Source organism: Pongo pygmaeus, chromosome 3 (genome assembly GCF_028885625.2).
Source record: "Pongo pygmaeus isolate AG05252 chromosome 3, NHGRI_mPonPyg2-v2.0_pri, whole genome shotgun sequence".
NCBI classification, from domain to species: domain Eukaryota; kingdom Metazoa; phylum Chordata; class Mammalia; order Primates; family Hominidae; genus Pongo; species Pongo pygmaeus.
Window position 1 is genome coordinate 24,899,393 of NC_072376.2, and position 18,732 is coordinate 24,918,124.

Consider the following 18,732-nt stretch of genomic DNA (forward strand, 5'->3'; position numbering starts at 1 on the left):
CAAGGATTAAATGAGATAACACATTCTCAAGGTTTAGCACAGTGCTTCAAAAAGAATAATCTTCCAATTCTTCTCCTCCTACCCCCAAATCTGCTGCTGCCACAATCTTGTTCCTCCCAATAAATGCCACTTCCATTCTTCCAATGCAACAAATGCCAAACACCTTGGAGTCATCCCTGACTCTTCTCCACCTCTCACACCCCACATTCAATCCATCAGCAAATCCTGCTGCCTCAACCTTCCAAATACATGTAGAACCCAATTTCAGCCCCTCCACTGACACTGCCCTCTCTCACTTGGGTCCAATGAATGAACCCCCTGCTCCTGTCCATATCTCCAGTAGGCAGGATCCAGGAGGAACCTTTTAAAATACAGCCCATCATTGCCCCATTGAACATTGCCCAGTGGTTTCCCATTTCGCTCAGAGCAGAAACTGAGTCTCACACACTGGTCGGCTTCCTCCCTGGTCCTATCTCCCACCCTCTCCCTCTCTTCTGCTTTCCACTCCACTCTCCTAGCCTCCCTGCTGCTCCTCTAGCACACCGAGCCTGCTTCCTTCTCAGGGCCTTTGCACTGCCTGCTCCTTCCTTCTGGAATGTTCTCCCAGATATCTGTAAGATTCCTTTAGGAGTCTATACAATATCACCTTATGAGAGAGGCCTTCCCTGGTTCCCTGGTTTCCCTTATAAAATAGCATTTCCCAATCTCCATCCCTTCATCCTACATGTATATAAAATATATAAATAATATATAAATAAAAGATTATATACATAAGCTATATATAAATAAAATATATATATAAAATATACATACAAATAAAATATATATACATAATATATATATTTTATATACATATATTTTTGAGATGGAGTCTTGCTCTGTCGCTCAGGCTGGAGTACAGTGGCGCAATCTTAGCTCACTACAACCTCTGCCTCTGGGGTTCCAGTAGTTCTCCTGCCTCAGCCTCTCGAGTGCCTGAGATTATAAGCATGCACCACCACACCTGGCTAATTTCTGTATTTTTAGTGATGAGGGTTTGTATTTTTAGAGATGGAGTTTTAAAATGTTGGCCAGGCTGGTCTTGAACTCCTGAGCTCAAGTGATCTGCCTGCCTCAGCCTCCCAAAGTGATGGGATTACAGGTGTGAACCACCACTCTCAGTCCTCCTGAACTTGTTTTAGTTCTCTGCATAGCACTGATCTTCACCTCCCCTCCTATCATATATTTATTTGTTTATTGTTTTTCCATCTGGTGGAATGAAAGCTTCATAAGAGCAGGGACTGTTTTGCCTGCTACTATGTCCTCGGTGTTCAGAAGGGTGCCTGGCACTGGGTGGGTGTTCACCACATTTTGTTAAATGTAGCGGAGCTCAGGACCAGGCACAGTGGCTCACACCTGGAATCCCAGCACTTTGGGTGGCCGAGGTGGGCGGATCACTTGAGGCCAGGAGTTCAAGACCAGCCTGGACAACATGGCAAAACTTCATCTCTACTAAAAATACAAAAATTAACCAGGCATGGTGGTGCATGCCTGTAATCCCAGCTACTCCGGAGGCTGAGGCATGAGAATCGTTTGAACCCAGGAGGTGGAGGCTGTAGTGAGCTGAGATTGTGCCACTGCACTCCAGCCTGGGTGACAGAGTGAGACTCTGTCTCAGAAAAAAAAAAAAAGTAATGTAGCTCAGGTTATTATTACCAACATCAATATTATTACTAATAGGGTGGGCTTCCACTGTGCACTAGGCCAGGTCCTTACTCCACTAAGTGTGTGACCCTATGTTACTTAACCTCGCAGAACCTCAGTCACTTGTCTGAAAAATGGGCATAACCAGAGTATTAATAGCTATTTCAGAGGAGAATTAGGATTACATAAGAGGGCACATGGTAGCGTGTTTTGCATGGTGCTTGGCACAGAGGAAATGCTGAATCAACACTAAAGATTGCCATTGTGTTTTCATTATTATTAAAACTGGTTTCATACCAGGCAATCCTATCTGGACTTAGTTCTCTTTGCTTCTAGCAAGATCAGTCTCTGCTCCATCTCATGATTATTCCTGTCCTGTGTCATCTCCCACTGTTCCCTCTAGCTCAAGCCTCCCTCCTCCATGAAGCCTTCCTGGCTGCTTTGGCCTTCACTGTTTCCCAGCTCCAGAGCTTTGGGTCATGCCATTTGCCACACACTTGGCACTTGGCTAGATGCCGCCCTTTCCTCTTCACTATCTTGTTTTCCTAAGAGACCCTCTGAGCTCCTCGAGGACAGGGACTGTGTCTGGGGTTGTGTCTGGGGTACACAGTGTACCTTCAACAATCGCTTCATGATCAAGGGACTGACCAGTTGCAGAGTGGGTCTCAAGTCCTACTCACTTGATTCCTTCCAGGAACTCCAGGGAAGATGCCATCCAAATGCAGGACTCCAAGATTGTATGATGCATCTGGGTTCCCCATTTCTTCTGCTTTTAACCAGTACTTTGCTGCTTTGGCATAATTTTTCTTGAATTTGTGGTAATACCATCCCAGGCCATTGACTGCCTGATGCAATCCCTGAATTTTGGAACAAGAAAGAAATTAACTTTAGAAAAAATGAAATCTAAAGAGCTCTGGAAGCAATTATTGTGGAAGCATTCTGCCTAAGTCTGAACAAAACCTTCCCTTTCTCTTATTTTGGAGCAGATGGCATTAAAGAAAAGCTAAGTGCTAGAAAACACAAGCCTTCCTGACAGTCTTCCCAGGTGGGTTTCACCCGACTGCTGCTGGGATTCTGCCTTCCATCTCTGCAGCAATGTTAGCCCCCAAATCATTGTTCTGCTCCTGTGGGCTCTTATGCAACACGCTTGTCTACAAAAGGCCTCTGATTGCCCTGCCGCGTCAATAGTGCCCTTGAAATTCATGAACGCTCAACTGAGGCCTGAAACCTGCCCTGACTGGGATGGTTTCTAGGTGATCTGCCTGCCCATCTGTTGATTCCTCTGCCCCGAACACCAACACGCACTCTATGGGAAGCAGCAGCAACACCCTACTTGCACAGCACAGGTGCTCTCTCTTTGCATGGTACCCCCAGTTCTGACAGGGGGTTCAGGGTCTGGGAGGGGCAGAAGCAGAAGTGGACGGCAGTAAAGAATGAGAATCATATAACACTTTTCAGGCCATGACTATTTCAGATCAATAAAACTGTATTTCCTCATTACTTACCTAAGCTCTGTTAAAATTCATTAAGAATGAAGCACACTAGACATCAATTCACCAATAGGATGGCTACAGAGATGCAAATTTCACAGCTTCCAAGAAACCCCCCCACGGCCCCATTTTAGGGTGCTCTGGAATCAATGACTTCCATGACTACCATTAAGCTACTTTTCTACTTCTGCCCTAGAGTTTCTGTTGGGGTCAGGAGCTGGGGTACATATCAGGGGGTTCCCTCTTCCTGGGTCATGTGTCCTCTTGACAACACACAGATAGAGGAACAATATTTTAGGTCTCTCATTCCATGCTCCAACTTCCTGCTGTATGCAACTTTGAACTCCTCAAGAGACAAGAATGAGGAAGAAAAATCAGCATGGTCATTTTAGGAGTCTTCATCGTTAAGGCAAATATTGGCAGCCTTGGGAGGCACATCCAGGTGCCAACGGGGCTATAAGGTGCTTTGTCAAGGTGTAGATTTACAGTAGTTTCTGCAAATCTATTTATCTGGACGTCGGTATGCATGCACATATGAGTATGCACATGTGGCTGTGCATGCATTGGGCATATGTGTGTATGTATATGTGTGCATGTGTGGGTGGGGGCCCCTAGAAAGCAACATTGTAACCTCCATTCTGTAGAGCTGTATAGGAACTAGCTGACTTGAAGATACCACTTAAATGTAAATAGTGACAAAAGCAAAATAATTCCCAAACCTAGCAATAAACTTAATAAATAGCCCTGTTATCAATGCACTGGAAACAAATGGGAAGTGGACACCATAGAGTTAACCTTCAAAGGAGTTAGGCTTCTGGTTTCCTGAATTCAATGGCATTTATACCCATCCAATTTCCAGGGGTCCTGCTGCTTGTTATCAGGGCAGCTCCTGATTATAATTTTAGCCTTCAAACAAAATCAACTCGAATGCTATTGACTGGAAGGTGAATTCAGCTTTTGAATTTTGCTGCCCCCATTGTGGCAAGTTTCTGTATGTATTGTAACTAAAAAGTGACTAACCACTGCAGTGGGGGTGCCGTGCTGGCGACCAACCGCTCACCACCCCATTTCTACCTTAGGGCTTTGTAGGAAGAGGCTGGCCATTTCCTCTTTTAGACATGCGAGAGCGTGTGGGTGTGTGTGGTGGAACTGTTTCCCTCTGACAATATGCATGTGTTACCTTGGAAGCTGCTTTCTTCATCAGCTCTAAGGCAAGCCGTCTGTTCTTTGTTACTCCTTGACCCTAAACATTGATAAACAGCGATGATTACAAAGAAAATACAACCAGACTGCACACATACAGACACATTGGTGTTGGATATAAAATACTTAAAAATAAAATCCTAACTTTCTTCATTTAAACCCAAGCTTAGGGATTTCTATAGGTAGTGCTGTTTCATCATCATCATCATTATTATTTCGCTTATATTTGTGGAGCAGAGGCAACAAACCTCAACTTCGCAGCTTAGCAGTAATCGCTGTGTCAGTTGCAACCCTGTCAATCCACAGGTACTACTGGGGGAAGCTATGAATCAGGTTAAATGAGTTTGGTCATCCTGGATGCTTTCCTCTTGGGATTACCTAATTTGCCAGCCAGATAAAGCACATTATCTGTGTTGGGCAGTCAAGAGTTACCAGGCTGTAACTTGCAGGCTTCATCAGCCTTGACTGGGATCTCCAGGGTGGAATATTGTTGCTTCAGAATCAGCTCAAGAACTGGCTCCACAGAAGATAGAAGGCAGCAGAATCGGTTGCCTCAGATGTAACTAACAGAAACTAACAAGGTTCTTCCAGATGAGATGGTTTGTCCACTACAGAGAGACATGTGTTTTGGGGTTCTTGTCATAAGAGAGAAACTCTGTGGAACACACTGAGATGTCTGGAGGACCACTGGGGAGATGGTGGGCTCAAGGGTAGAGTGGAAGGAGGTCCTTGAGTATCTCTTGACATAGATCTGAAAGCAAAGATGCCAGGCAAGGGGTGGAGGTGACTGTAAACCACTGCTGCTTCCAAACTCAGAATTACTGATACCCCCAATCCCCATGTGCCACATGGGGTCCTCCTGGACTCAGACAACAGTTGACAGGATCGCCTGTGATTTGGATGTGAGAGGGTTTTGCAACAAACACACCTATAAACTCTATTTAAACGCTTAGCTCTATAGTAAATGGAAACAGCGCTGGTTACTGTTCCCGTGTTAATTAACGTTGGCCAAGCACTGTCTAAGTGCTTCATCGACCCTACCTGAGGTGCTGCTGTTATTCTCATCTGAGAAATGTGCTCTTAGTCACACATTGGGAAATGGGGGCAGAATTTGAATCCAGACAGGTGGACTCCAGAATCCAAGCTTGTAACCGCCATTCTCTATTTTCTTCTGCCTATTTCAGTTCATAACCTCCTTACAGGATCCAGGAACCATGCAGGATATGCTTGATTGTCTATCTTTCAGGACCCCAAATAAAGCTGTGAATCCAACTGAAGGTTAAATTACATATGCCAAGTTTCTACTCGACTTTAACTTGCTTATTTAATAAAACCAATGAACTGAAGCAAAGTGGAAGATGAAAATATTTTTCAGAATGGCACCACTGCTTCATTTAGTTAGGGAGGAAGAGGAGAGGGAAAAGGACATAGAAGGACACTTGGAGTAACTGGAGAGGGGAGGAGACAAGCTTTCTGGACTTCTGGAAAAGCATCAGAAAGATCAGAATCACAGAACGTTGGCGCCCGGTTGAAGTATAATAAGTTTATCTTCTCCAATTCTCTTTTGTTTTGAAGAAATAAAATGGGGGCCCAGAGTGGTTGACTTAGCCAAAGCCTCACAGTTGGAGCTGCAATGACAACCCACACACTCTAGAATAGGGATGTTTATACTATACCCGCTATTGAGTCAAAAGTGGGATGACTTTTCTTGCACAAAGACAATGTACTCTACATGAATCTGAGTAGTATTGGAAGTTGTTAAATGAGAGAAATGTGAAGCCTGGTACATCGTGAGTACTCAGTAACTATCCACTGAGTGAATGGATGGAGGACAGTTGCTGCTGTCGAAGTCAAAGCTTTATCCTCATGTGGCTGCAAGATAAGATGGACTCAACTACCTGGAATGAACCACAGCCACCATCTTGGTACCATCTTTGCATAAAGCCCGATGCCCCCACTCAGTCAAATCCACTTACTGTTCTTTGCATATGGAAAGCCCATTTTCAGCTTGGGGTTCTTTCACACAGAATACACTTGAGGAGATCTTCTAGCCACAGGTGGAAATCTTCCCTGAGATGCTAATAAAGGGCTTCCTTCCTCCCACCCAGAGAAAACTTAGCAAGAATGCAGAACCCCTGCTCTCTGCAAAAAAAGCCTTAAGATGTGAGAAAGCAAACCCAGAGAAGGCATTATGTCACTCCCAGAGTCATCTATTTCTGGATTTGCCTCTCCCTGTAGATTGTGAGATCTTGGTAGGCAGACATAATGTCCGATTTGTGCCTTTATCTTTGGACAACAATCGGCCTCCACTCTGGTGGACAGGTGCTGCTCCTCTGTGCTTATTGATCTAGGTCCTCTGCCTTCCTCTCTGTGTATGAGCTCCCTGAGGTCAGGGACGTGACTCATGAACCCATATGCCCCTCCGTCTAGCCCAGAGCCTGGCATTGGTCAGCCCAGAATGGAATGGATGCTTATTGAACAAATACATGAATGCATTCGCATATGGCTCAGATTCAAAACATTTCTATGTTGATTTGACAACTGGAAAGAGAAGGTCTGGGACCTCAATTTGGAAACCACAACAACCAATAGGTTTTCAGGCTTTGATAGGGTAGGGAGGGTTAGAAATGTAGCCACAGTCATAGTTAATTACTGAGTGGCCACAGCTGTGTTCTGGAGCTGGGCCTGGCCTTGTTTGAAGATGCTTGTTTTTTGGGGGCAGCTGCTTTCTTTGGGTATGGACATAAGTCCAAGAATTTCCTTACCAAAGCCAAAGCTTTTTACTTTTCCAAGATTGATGAATTGATGTCTCTGTGTTTGGGGATGATGAACACAGACTGTGAAGCCAGACTTCCTAGATCCCAGTCCCAGGTCAGAAATGTACCAGTTGGGTGACCTTGGGCAAATTACAAAACCTTTCTGTGCCTTTGTCTCCATGTAAATGAACAGCAATCATAATACACCAAGGTACCAACCTCGTAAGTTGGTTGTGAGGATTTAATGCATTAATACATGCAAAGCAGGTAACAACCACTCAATTAGTGTGAACTATTACTAATTTTTTTTTTTTTCTGAGATGGAGTGTGGCTGTCTCGCCCAGGCTGGAGTGCAGTGGCACGATCTTGGCTCACTGCAATGTCTGCCTCCCAGGTTCAAGCAATTTTCCTGCCTCAGCCTCCTGAATAGCTGGGATTACAGGCACAGCCACCATGCCCGGCTAATTTCTGTATTTTTAATAGAGACGGGGTTTCACCATGTTGGCCGGGCTTATCTTGAACTCCTGACCTTAGGTGATCCACCCGCCTTGGCCTCCCAAAGTGCTGGGATTACAGGTGTGAGCCACCGTGCCAAGCCATACTATTTTGTATAAAGAACATGGCATTTTACGGTCCCCAAAGTTCATTGGTCTTATTATCTCACTCAGTCTGTGGTCATTGCCACTGTCCCATGAGATGAGGTGACTCCAAGGAGATACCTGATAGTTGCAGAGGTGGGACTTTCATGCTTGTCTCCTAGGCTCTTCTCACCCCTCTCCTGTTGGCTTAAAACCAAGATCTTTATTTTCATCAGCAGGATTGTTGGGATCCAGCCCAATTACACACTACGTTTAAGCTGTAATTAAAAGAGAACTCTGCCTGGTGGCAAACTTGCAGTGCCTGTGGGGGCTGGCGGCTGAGCGCCAATCGATAAAATTTGGGTGTCTCCTCCAGAATGCTGTGGTTCTTGCGAAAGCACAGAGAATCCAGGTGCCAAACATAAGACTAATGATTAAAAATGAGAACAGGGAACTGCTTCTGACTCTGCCTTTTTAGCCAACATCCTTTTCCATCAAGAGTGACAGAAGCATATACTAAGTTTCTTCAGTTATCGACTCCCTGTTTGCCAGCCCGCCCACAGGAAACTGCTCAGGAGTCTGATAAGAATTGCACAATTTCAGCACGAATTCAGTGATTCTTACCTTGAATAGCACAATGGCATAGTCATAGATTAACGCAGGATCCTCCGTCTCCAGGGCGCCCTTGGCGTACCACTCAATTGCTGCTTCGGGATTCTTGGCCACACCTTGCTGCCCCCAGAACAGCATCTGGGCCAATCGTTGCTTAAAGATAATAGCAATTTAGAACAATGACTTTCCCTGTATAATGCTTAACACAAGATTTTGAAAGGTGGGAGAGCAAACCTATTTTACAATGTTTTAGATTGAGAACCAAGGATTAGATACACTTTATCTTCCAACTGGAGGCCAGAGCCCTGGATGTGGACTTATGTAAATACAAGCCCTTAATGCAAGCCAGAAATGGTTCGTGTGTGTGTATGTATGTGTGTGTGTGTGTGTGTGTGTGTGTGTGTGTGTGTGTGTGTGTGTGTGTGTGTATCTACTGTACCCAGGACCAGAGCTAGCTGGAACTTCGTTAATAATCAGAACTCCTCAAATGGCACTCTTTTGGGAGGTATTGCCCTTTCTTTTGGCCCAGAGATTGGCATGGAGGTCTCTGCACATCTGTATCATTAGGGCATCCTTCTATAGCACTGATCTCTTATCTTATCATTTGTCTACATGGCTGGCTCCACCATCAGACTGGAGGCTGGAAGCTCTTGGGAGGGAGGAACCTCAAGATGTTACTTATCTTTGCCCCTGTCTGTTGGTCCCCCAACCCAGCAGAGCTCAGTAGGTCTTAGAAGCTGCTCAACAAAGACTTAGTGAACAAAGGAAGAAAGAAGTGCCTATGGTTAGAAAAGTTAATGCAAGCTCTGGCAGAGTCATTCCCAGAGCTATACATTGGAATTCCTTCCTGTACTAGAAAGACTGCAGACCAGGGACAGATGCCCAGGAATGTGGCCAGAGCAACGTGTGTTAACATTCTAGTTCCACATGGGTCCCTTATTGTCCTTCCTTCTTTCTGCTTCTCCTCTCATCTCGTTCTCTTCCCTTTTCCTCCCCAATACTTATAACTTCCACCAAAGTATCTCCTGAAATGTGAGGAAGACCCCTATAGAGAGGAGGGAGACCTGTTACAGAAGAGCCTCTTGGGCCAGGTATGGTGGGCCTTAATTCCTGCACTTTGAGAGGCATAAGCAGGAGAATTGCTTGAGGCCAGGAGTTCAAGACCAATCTGGGAAACATAGCAAGACCCCATCTCTACACAAAAAATTAAAAATTAGCAGGGCATGGCATGGTGGCAGATGCCTGTAGTCCCAGCTACTCGGGAGGTTGAGGCTAGAGGATCACTTGAGCCCAGGACTTTGAAGCTGCAGTGCGCTACGATCATGCCGCCGCGCTTCAGCCTGCCCAACAGAGTGAGACCCTGAATCAAAAAAAAAAAAAAAAAAGCCCCTGTACTGTCTGCTTTGTCAATGCCTGTGACTCCTTTCTTTTTTCTTTCCCTTTCCCATCTCTGGGCATCAGCCTCCTTAGCAGCCCCAGAGGCTCTTCCCGACGCTGCTGCACTCACAGGGAGCACTAAGCCAAAGCTAAATCCTTCCTGTGGGAAGAAGGCTTCCTCCTGGTGCAATCAGCCTTCACAGGCTCCCACAACGGGCTCCTCTTCATAGCAAAATCAAAGCAGGGAAGCAGAGAGGGTGCTTCCCCAGCCGTCTGCCCTTTCTCGTACCTCTTAAAAGTCCATCCAAAGACAAGAGATGTTCAAGAGACAAGGTTGATCCTTTTGGTCCAACAAGCCATAAATGACTTTCTATTGTTCTCCTAGCTGAGTTCATGGTCTTCTGGACACCTGTCTAATTTCCCCTGCATCCCAGGGTGCACCTTGTTTTTCTATCTGATGGATGCATCAGTGCACCTGATGGTAGTCTTTAGGGCTGGTCGTAAATATTGTGGCTTTCCGTCCTTCTGGGTGAGTCACAGAACTTGAAGTCAAGAGAGGCCACATGATTTGCATTGGCCAGTGAAATATCCCACTTGTGGGCAGAAGCATTAGCCAGCTGGTAAAGCGCTATGGCCATGGCCTGACTGTGATGGTTTTGGAAACCTCTGTCAGCTTGGACTCTTAAGGGATTGTGACAACTATGGCCTGCCCCTGACAACCCCTATTGGATAGGTAGTGTGAGTAAGAAATAAACTGGCATTGTTTTAAGCCACTGAGGTTTCAGATTTTTCATTACCACAGTATAACCCAGTCTATCATGGCTGATAAAATCCCCAAGACAGTAGCTTGTATTTTTACCTGAGCTGCTGCATTGCCTCGGGTAGCTTCATGCTTCAACCACATAAAGACATCTCCGTCTTCTTTGGTTTGTACCTTGAGTATTTCATCATCTTTTAGTCTAATTGTTTCAACATATGCCTGAGAAGGAAGGAGGGAAGGAAGGAAGGAAGGAAGGAAGGGAGGGAGGGAGGGAGAGAAGGAGGGAGGGAGGGAAGGAAGGAAGAAAAGAAGGAAGGAGGGAGGGAAAGAAGGAAGGAAGGAAGGAGGGAAGGAAGGAAGGAAGGAAGGAAATATCCAAATGATATAAGCATGCAAAAGACATGACATTATTCTTAAACCAGCAATTGCTCAAGAAAAACTATATGGATAATTGAAATATGAGGTGTGCCTATAATGACATAAGGTCAAATTCTTTTTATAGGAATGTATCACATCTTTTATATCTAAATGGTTGTTTGTTCCTATCAAAGTATTTGCCTTGGGAAGCCGAAGTTATTTCCACATCTACTTCTATTGCTCAGGCTTGTTTGGAAGTCCACTTCGTGCCACTGATTTCAGAGCCAGATTATACATGTGCAACATCAAAAAGGCAAATCAATATTTTCTAAGTATAACCTTATTTTTGATTCTAACGTATTACTATTCTGCATGACTAACCTCTTTTATTTCGCAGGTTCTGCTTCAAATATCTTTTGGCTATTTCCAAAAATTAAATCTACCCTGAAAAGAAGAGGGCATGTTAACTCTGAGGATGCAAGAAAGAATGTGCTAGAGGCTTTAAAGAAGAACCCAAAGGCAAAGTTCACAAAATGTTTAGAATTTGCACACAGCCTCCCAGGTATCTGACTCCTTTGAAGAAGATAAAATTAATTTTGATGTATAAACTTTCACTGTTTATTAAAAATCCAGTCCTGCTGTTCTACAGTCTCTCTTTATACATAATGAAGTCACTCTAACGGTGCCATGAGGGGATACTAGAGAGGGCTCCCCATGCCCAAAGCATGCCACAGGCAGATGGTGAAAAAACTGGGTCTGCACTAGTTTGGAAAAGAAGCCCCAGAGAAGGAGCCAGGCCTGATTTCCTTTGTTAGTTAATTAAGAAGAGTATTGAGCACTTTGGGAGGCCGAGGCAGGAGGATCACTTGAGGTCAGGTGTTCAAGACCAGCCTGGCCAATGAGGTGAAACCCCATCTCTACTAAAAATACATAATTTAATGGGTGTGGTGGTACACACCTCTAATCCCAGCTACTTGGGAGGCTGAGGCACGAGAATCGCTTGAACCTGGGAGGCAGAGTTTGCAGTGAGCCAAGATCACGCCACTGCACTCCAGCCTGGGGGACAGAGCGAGACTCAGTATAAAAAAAAAAAATGTACTGAGAGTCACAAACTTGTGTCTGCAGCCCTGTTCCTCAGCGTGTCTCTCAGCTGTGTCTTCTACTGGCCTCGTGAAGCCAGGGGTCCCTTCCAGGGGGACTCGGGGGCTGAGACTTGGTGATTGTGCTAGGCTCAAAACCCAGCCAGTAGCCATTCCTGCTGGATAGCTAACCTGAGGAGGCTACCAAGTTAACAGTAACACTTAGAATAACGACGGCCACTGCCTTTTATTGAAACCACATTAAGATATGTGTTTTATTGAAAACACATTAAGATATGTGTTTTTTTTCTTTTTTCCCACTTAATCCTCATAACAAAGCTTCGATCCAGGTATCACTGTCCCCAGTTTACAGGCCAAGAAACAGGCTCAGAGGGTGAAACCATGAACTCCAGGTGACACTATAGAGCTGGCCTTGCCAGGTTGGCTTGACTCCAAAGACACAGCTCTCTGGCGCTCCTATGGGATGTCGCCCTCTAGTGAGAAGGCGCTGAAATCCAGTCTGGGCACAGACCACTCTATCTGGTCCATGCTTGGCCAAGCTTATGGCCAGTGTGTATGGAGGGCACCCCATGAGCGGGTGCTTCAGCTTAAACTCCAGGGGACACTGTCCTGGGCGGGGAGCCTGGAATTGTGCTGAAGCCTGAGCTGCCCTGAGAAGGAGTTCTCAGCTGGAGGTTTTCTGTTCATCTGTTTAGCAAATGAGTAGTGGAGCCTAGGTTTGAACCTAGGTCTTTCTAGCTTATTGCACTGTAAAAAAGAATGGCTAAAAGGTTGGGTGCCTTTGATGTAGCAGATGCCATGCTAAACTCCACTTATGGATGCAGAAATTGAGTCTCAGATAAAGTAACTGGCCCAAGGCCCACAGGTAGTTAGTGGTAAGTTAGAATTCAGATACCTCAGTCTGATATGAAAGGTGCTCTTAATGTTTTGTTTTGTTTTTTATTTTTTTTTGGTTGTTTTTCTTTTTCTCTTTGTTTTGTTTCCTCCTTGAATAAAGACATAACTCATGAAGACACAGTTCCTACCCTGCAGTGATTGATATTCTTAGATCTTCCTGTCAGTGATAATATTTCATAAGAACCATCATGGATGATGTGCCAGGCACTGTCCTAATTGTTTCGCCCAGATTGACTCATCAAATCTTTGCAACCTGATAAGACAGTCACCATTAATATCCTCATTTCACATATGTGGAAACAGAGGCCCAGAGAGGTTAAGTAACAAGCCCAACATCAGATAGTTCTTCAAATTGAGAAGTCAAATCCAAGCCGGCTGCTTGTGGGGCCCACATCCTTTACCCAGCCTTACCATCGTGAGAAGTACTCATGTATCTGGGTGGTGACGTAAATGGTGACTGTGAAGAAGAAACATGTTGTCCTTTTTTTTGAGACAGTGTCTCACGCTGTCACCCAGACTGGATTGCAGTGGCACGATCATGGCTCGCGGCAGGCTTGACCTCCCTGAGCTCAAATGATCCTCCCACTTCAGCCTCCCGAGTAGCTGAGACCACAGGCATGTGCCACCAAGCCCAGCTATTTTTTTGTATTTTTTGTAGAGATGGGGTTTCGCCATGTTGCCCAGACTGGTCTTGAACTCCTGGGCTCAAACGTTTGCCTTTTGTTTCTGTGTCCTAACCTAGCCCTGCCCCACTGCCTTGCTGGAGTCACTGAGCTTTGCAGCAAGGTGGGACCATTAAGAGCACAATTTTTCATATCAGATGGAGGGGATCTGAATTTTAATTCACCATTACCTATCTTACGCCTTGGGCTGGTTACTTTATCTGAGACTCAGTTTCTGCATCCATAAAATGGAGTTTAGCATGGCATCTGCTACATCAAAGGCACTCAACCTATGAGTCATTCTTTTTCACTGTGCAAAGAGCTAGAATGACCTAGGTTCAAATCTAGGCTCCACTACTCATTTGCTGTGTGACTTTGGGCAATTTCTGACCTCATAAGGTTGCATGAGGATTAAATGAGATTGTTTGTCTGACAAAAACAAGCAATGGAGAAAGGATTCCCTATTTAATAAATGGTGCTAGGAGAAATGGCTAGCCATATGCAGAAAATTGAAATTGGACTCCTTCCTTATATGTTATACAAAAATTAACTCAAGATGGACTAAATACTTAAATGTAAAACTCAAAACTACAAAAACTCTAGAAGAAAATCTAGGCAATACCATTCAGGACATAGGCATAGACAAAGATTTCATGTGAAAATGTCAAAAGAAATTGCAACAAAAGCAAACATTAACAAATGGGATGAATTAAACTAAACAGCTTCTGCACAGCAAAAGAAACTATCATCAGAGCAAACAACCAACCTACAGAATGGGAAAATATTTTTGCAACTTACCCATCTGACAAAAGTCTAATATCCAGAGTCTACAAGGAACTTAAACAAATTTACAAGAATAAAAAGAAACAACTTCATTTAAAAGTGGGCAAAGGACATGAACAGACACTTCTCAAAAGAAGACATTTATGCAGCCAACAAATGTAGGAAAAAAAAGCTCAACATCCCTGATCTTTAGAGAAATGCAAATCAAAACCACAATGAGATGCCATCTCTTGCCAGGTAGATACTGGTGAGTTAGAATTCAGATCACGCCAGTCAGAATGGTGATTATTAACAAGTCAAGAAACAACAGATGCTGGTGAGACTGTGGAGAGATAGGAATACTTTTACACTGTTGGTGGGAATGTAAATTAGTTCAACCATTGTGGAAGACAGTGTGACAATTCCTCAAAGACCTAGAACCAGACATAACATTTGACCCAGCAATCCCATTACTGGTTATATATCCAAAGGAATATAAATCATTCTATTACAAAGATACATGTGTGCATATGTTCACTGTAGCAATAGCAAAGACATGGAATCAACCCAAATGCCCATCAGTAATAGACTGGATAAAGAAAATGTGGTACACACACACCACGAAATACTATGCAGCCACAAAAAGGAATGAGATCATGTCCTCTGAAGGGACATGGATGGAGTTGGAAGCCGTAATCCTCAGCAAACTAACACAGGAACAGAAAACCCAACACTGCATGCTCTCACTTGTAAGTGGGAGCTGAACAATGAGAATACATGGACACAGGGAGGGGAACAACACACACTGGGGCCTCTTGGGGGGTGGGGGGAGGGGAGAAGATCAGGAAAAATAGTGAATGCATGCTGGCTTAATACCTAGACGATGAGTTGGCAGGTGCAGCAAACCACCACGGCACACGTTTACCTATGTAACAACCTTCACGTCCCGCACCTGTACCCCGGAACGTAAAATATAATATTTCTTTTAAAAGAAGATTGTTTGTGAAAGAGCTTAGCAAAGTGCCTGGGTCATGGCACACTCTCAGTAAATGACAACTCATCATTTTTTAGGACCTTAACTCATACTGAAGTGTAAACGGCTAATTGCTGTTTAGAACGTTAACCCTGTTGGTATTTGCAGTTTAGTACAACTCAAAGCCTTAGGTTGTGGGGATGAAGATCTAAGAGAATTTTATGCTTTAGAAAACAGAAGGACTAGAACTGGGGGAGGGAGTGTTGGGGCCAGAAACAGTTTAGGGAGCTCACCCTGTGTGCTTGGCTGTACTGGATTGACTTATTTGTGCTGTAACAACATGGCAGGTGCAGACCATCATGGCGCCCATGTTACGGGTGAGAAACAGACACAGAGGTGAGCAGAATGATCCTAGAGTTCACACCCAGTGAGCAGCAGACCCAGGACTTGAACCTAGGCAAATCTGGCCCTGGAGCAACCACACGCTGTCTGCCACACCCAGGCGGGGGTTGCCTTCTCCATAGTTCTGGGGTCACTACAATAGCAACCAGCATCACATCGTGGTCACATTCCTGAGGCCTTCTGTGAAAGCAGACCACCTATTAATACAAAGACTTCTGAGGCAGGAATGACCTTTAAAAGGAAAGTGTTCAGTTGTCCATTCATTTAAACAGTTTTGTGGGCAAGAAAAGCCGGGAAGAAGCTGTGGACTGGAAGAAAAAAAAAAAAACACTGAGCAGGTGTGTGGGGTAGGGACAGAGCTGGTGGACACTGGCAGGAACCAAGCATCCCAGCCTGACCAGTTCTGGGATCCTCCATGGCTTCTGGGTTTTCATTGTTGTTATTGTTGCCATTTTATAAAATCCACATCTCTAGAATGAGCAGTTCAGAAGTTCGTATCTTAATACTGCTGACCAAGTCACAGGAGGCCCAGTGTCTGGAGACAAAGCAATCCTCAGACCACCCGGGACCAAGCCCCAGAGAAGGCTCCACACTGTCCCGGGGACGCTGACACGCCTTTCATTCCAGTCAGCCTGCAGGCCACAGAGGGCAGTGCTCGTAACATATCCTGTCTGTGTGTCATCAACTTCAGGAAAGGTGAAGGCCGGGGCACAGTGGCTCATGCCTGTAATCCTAGCAGTTTGGGAGGCTGAGGCAGGCATATCACTTGAGCCCAGAAGTTTGAGACCAGCCTGGGCAACATAGCAAAACCCTGTCTCAAATTAAAGAAAACAATATTATATATAATGTGTGTGTGTGTGTGTGTGTGTGTGTGTGTGTGTAAAATTTTAAAAAATAAAATAAAGAAAACCTTAATATAGTAAGTGTGGCCAGGTGCTCATGCCTATAATCCCAGCACTTTGGGAGGCTGGGGTGGGCAGATCGCTTGAGGTCAGGAGTTCGAGGCTAGCCTGGCCAATATGGTGAAACCCCATCTCTACTAAAAATGCCCCAAATTAGCCAGGCATGGTGGTGCTCACCTGTAGTCCCAGCTACTTGGAAGGCTGAGGCATGAGCCCGGGAGGTGGAGGTTGCAGTGAGCCGAGATCACACCACTGCACTCCAGAGGGACTCTATCTCAAAACAAAAAACAAAAAAACAAAAATCAAAAAACAAAAAACAAAAACAAAAACAAAACACAGTAAGGTTTTGTGTTTGTTGGACAATATTTCCTTTCTCAGTCCAACAGAGCATAAAGACAAAAAAAAAAAAGAAGAAGAAGAAAGGTAAGATCTGGGAGAGTGACGTGGGAAGGACAGGGAAAGGAAGAGAGGTTATGAAAGAAAGAAGAAAGAGGGAAAGAGAAGAGGGGGTAGGAAGAGGAAAGAGAGAGGAAGAGAGGGAAAGGAGAGAGGAAAAGACAGGGGGAATAGACAGGTAGTGGAGAGAGAAAGAGGAGAGCGAGGAGAAAGAGAAAGGAAGAGAAGAAAGAAAGGAAGTGGAAAAGAGAGAGAAAGAGGAGGGAGAGAGGAAGCGAGGCAGGTGAGGGCGAGAGAGGGAGAGAGAGAAAGGAAGGAAGAAAGGAAGACAAAAAAAAAAACCCTCTAGTTTTTGCAGCTGAGGCGCGAAGCCTCTCGGCAGCCCCACATTTTCCAGAAGCCTCTGCCTTCCCTGAAGTTATGGAACAGAACAGTTCTGCCAGCACCCCTGGGAACTCAGGAGCAGGCTCAGCTGGAGGAACAGGCAGTTGTGGAGCCTGCACTTCAACCGCCCACCTCAGGGCCTGGCAGAACCACCACGAGGAACTTGCCTCTTAGCGTGTTTAAAATCAGCTATAATGTTCGGCTCCCAATGGGAGTGCATGTGTTTTCTTTGTAGAAATTTAACACTTTAGGGACTTGTAAGTCGGAAGGGGAAGTGTCAGCTGTAAGGGTGGAGAGACAGGGAAGCAAACAGCCAAGATTCCCCAAATATGGGTGTCACATACGATGGTAGTGCTGCATGCAATAGAGGCAGGGGCTCATGGCAAGGGCTCTGGGTACCTGCTGTCAACAACGAAACATGGGTCCCCTCGAAAAGCACCAGCATCAAGACACTGCAGTGACTTTCTGTTCATCACTGGGTGACATCTGCACCCACTTCTAGCCATCTTTCCATCAGTAAACATTGAGTGCCAACTACGTGTCAGGCAGAGTGCTGGGCCCTGGGACACAGAGGTGAATAGATGACGTCCTTGCCTCAGGCAGCTCATAGTCTACTGGGGAGCCAGCTCTGTCACCCTGCACACAACACCCAGCGAGGAGCAATGGGAGAGATGTGCCTAGATGTGACGTTGGCACAGCAAGGAGAGACCCAGGAAGTCTTCCAGAGGGGGTGACATCTGAGCAAGAATCAAAGTGGGAAGAGTCAGAGGGAAAGGGGGAGGGGCATGGAGAAAGCAAACCAGTGAGCAGACAGGTAAGGTCAGGAGGTGGGAACAGCCAGGACTGGCCAAAAGTTTGGTGTTGCGAGTTTGGTTGGGGAGGTAGCAAGAAACCAGATCGAAGAACGTCTCATACGGCATCTGATGAGCTAGACTTATTCTTCTGGGTGAGTACTTCCCAACCTTGGCTGCCGGGTACAATCCCCTGAGGACTGTATTTTGTTGTTGTTGCCATTTTATAGAATCAACATCTCTGGAATGGGCATCTCAGAAGTTCATCTCTGATACTGCAGAGTTAAAGCCTGCTGACCAGTAGGCTTATTTTAAAATATACATATACATATATACACGTATCCGCATATCACATGTATGTGCCTAGGCCACACCCCACGTCACTTTCATGAGACCCTCCATGGTGGATTCCATGCAGAGATGTTCTGTAAGCCCCCAGGTGATTCCAGTGTGCAGTGGTGCACTTGGCCTGAGGGAGAGGATGGGAAGACACAAGACTGGTGACAGAAAGACCAGGATGGCTGGGCGAGGTGGCTCACACCTGTAATCCCAGCACTTTGGGAGGCCAAGGTGGGTGGATCACCTGAGGTCAGGAATTCAAGACCAGCCTGGCCAACATGGTGAAACCCCGTCTTCCCTAAAAATAC

At 45.3% G+C, this 18,732-nt stretch overlaps 1 protein-coding gene across 2 annotated transcripts in view; it reads right to left on the reverse strand.

Annotated features, from left to right (window-relative positions):
- The window catches only part of SEL1L3 (SEL1L family member 3), a 116,424-nt gene that overhangs the window by 32,658 nt on the left and 65,034 nt on the right, over positions 1 to 18,732 (reverse strand). For both annotated transcript variants that reach the window (XM_054485031.2, XM_054485032.2), the window contains exons 12-15: positions 10,559 to 10,678; positions 8,335 to 8,475; positions 4,354 to 4,416; positions 2,364 to 2,540 (exon numbers count right to left, since the gene is read on the reverse strand). In XM_054485031.2, coding sequence (XP_054341006.1) covers positions 2,364 to 2,540; positions 4,354 to 4,416; positions 8,335 to 8,475; positions 10,559 to 10,678 — 501 coding nt within the window. The remainder of the gene's footprint in view (positions 1 to 2,363; positions 2,541 to 4,353; positions 4,417 to 8,334; positions 8,476 to 10,558; positions 10,679 to 18,732) is intronic.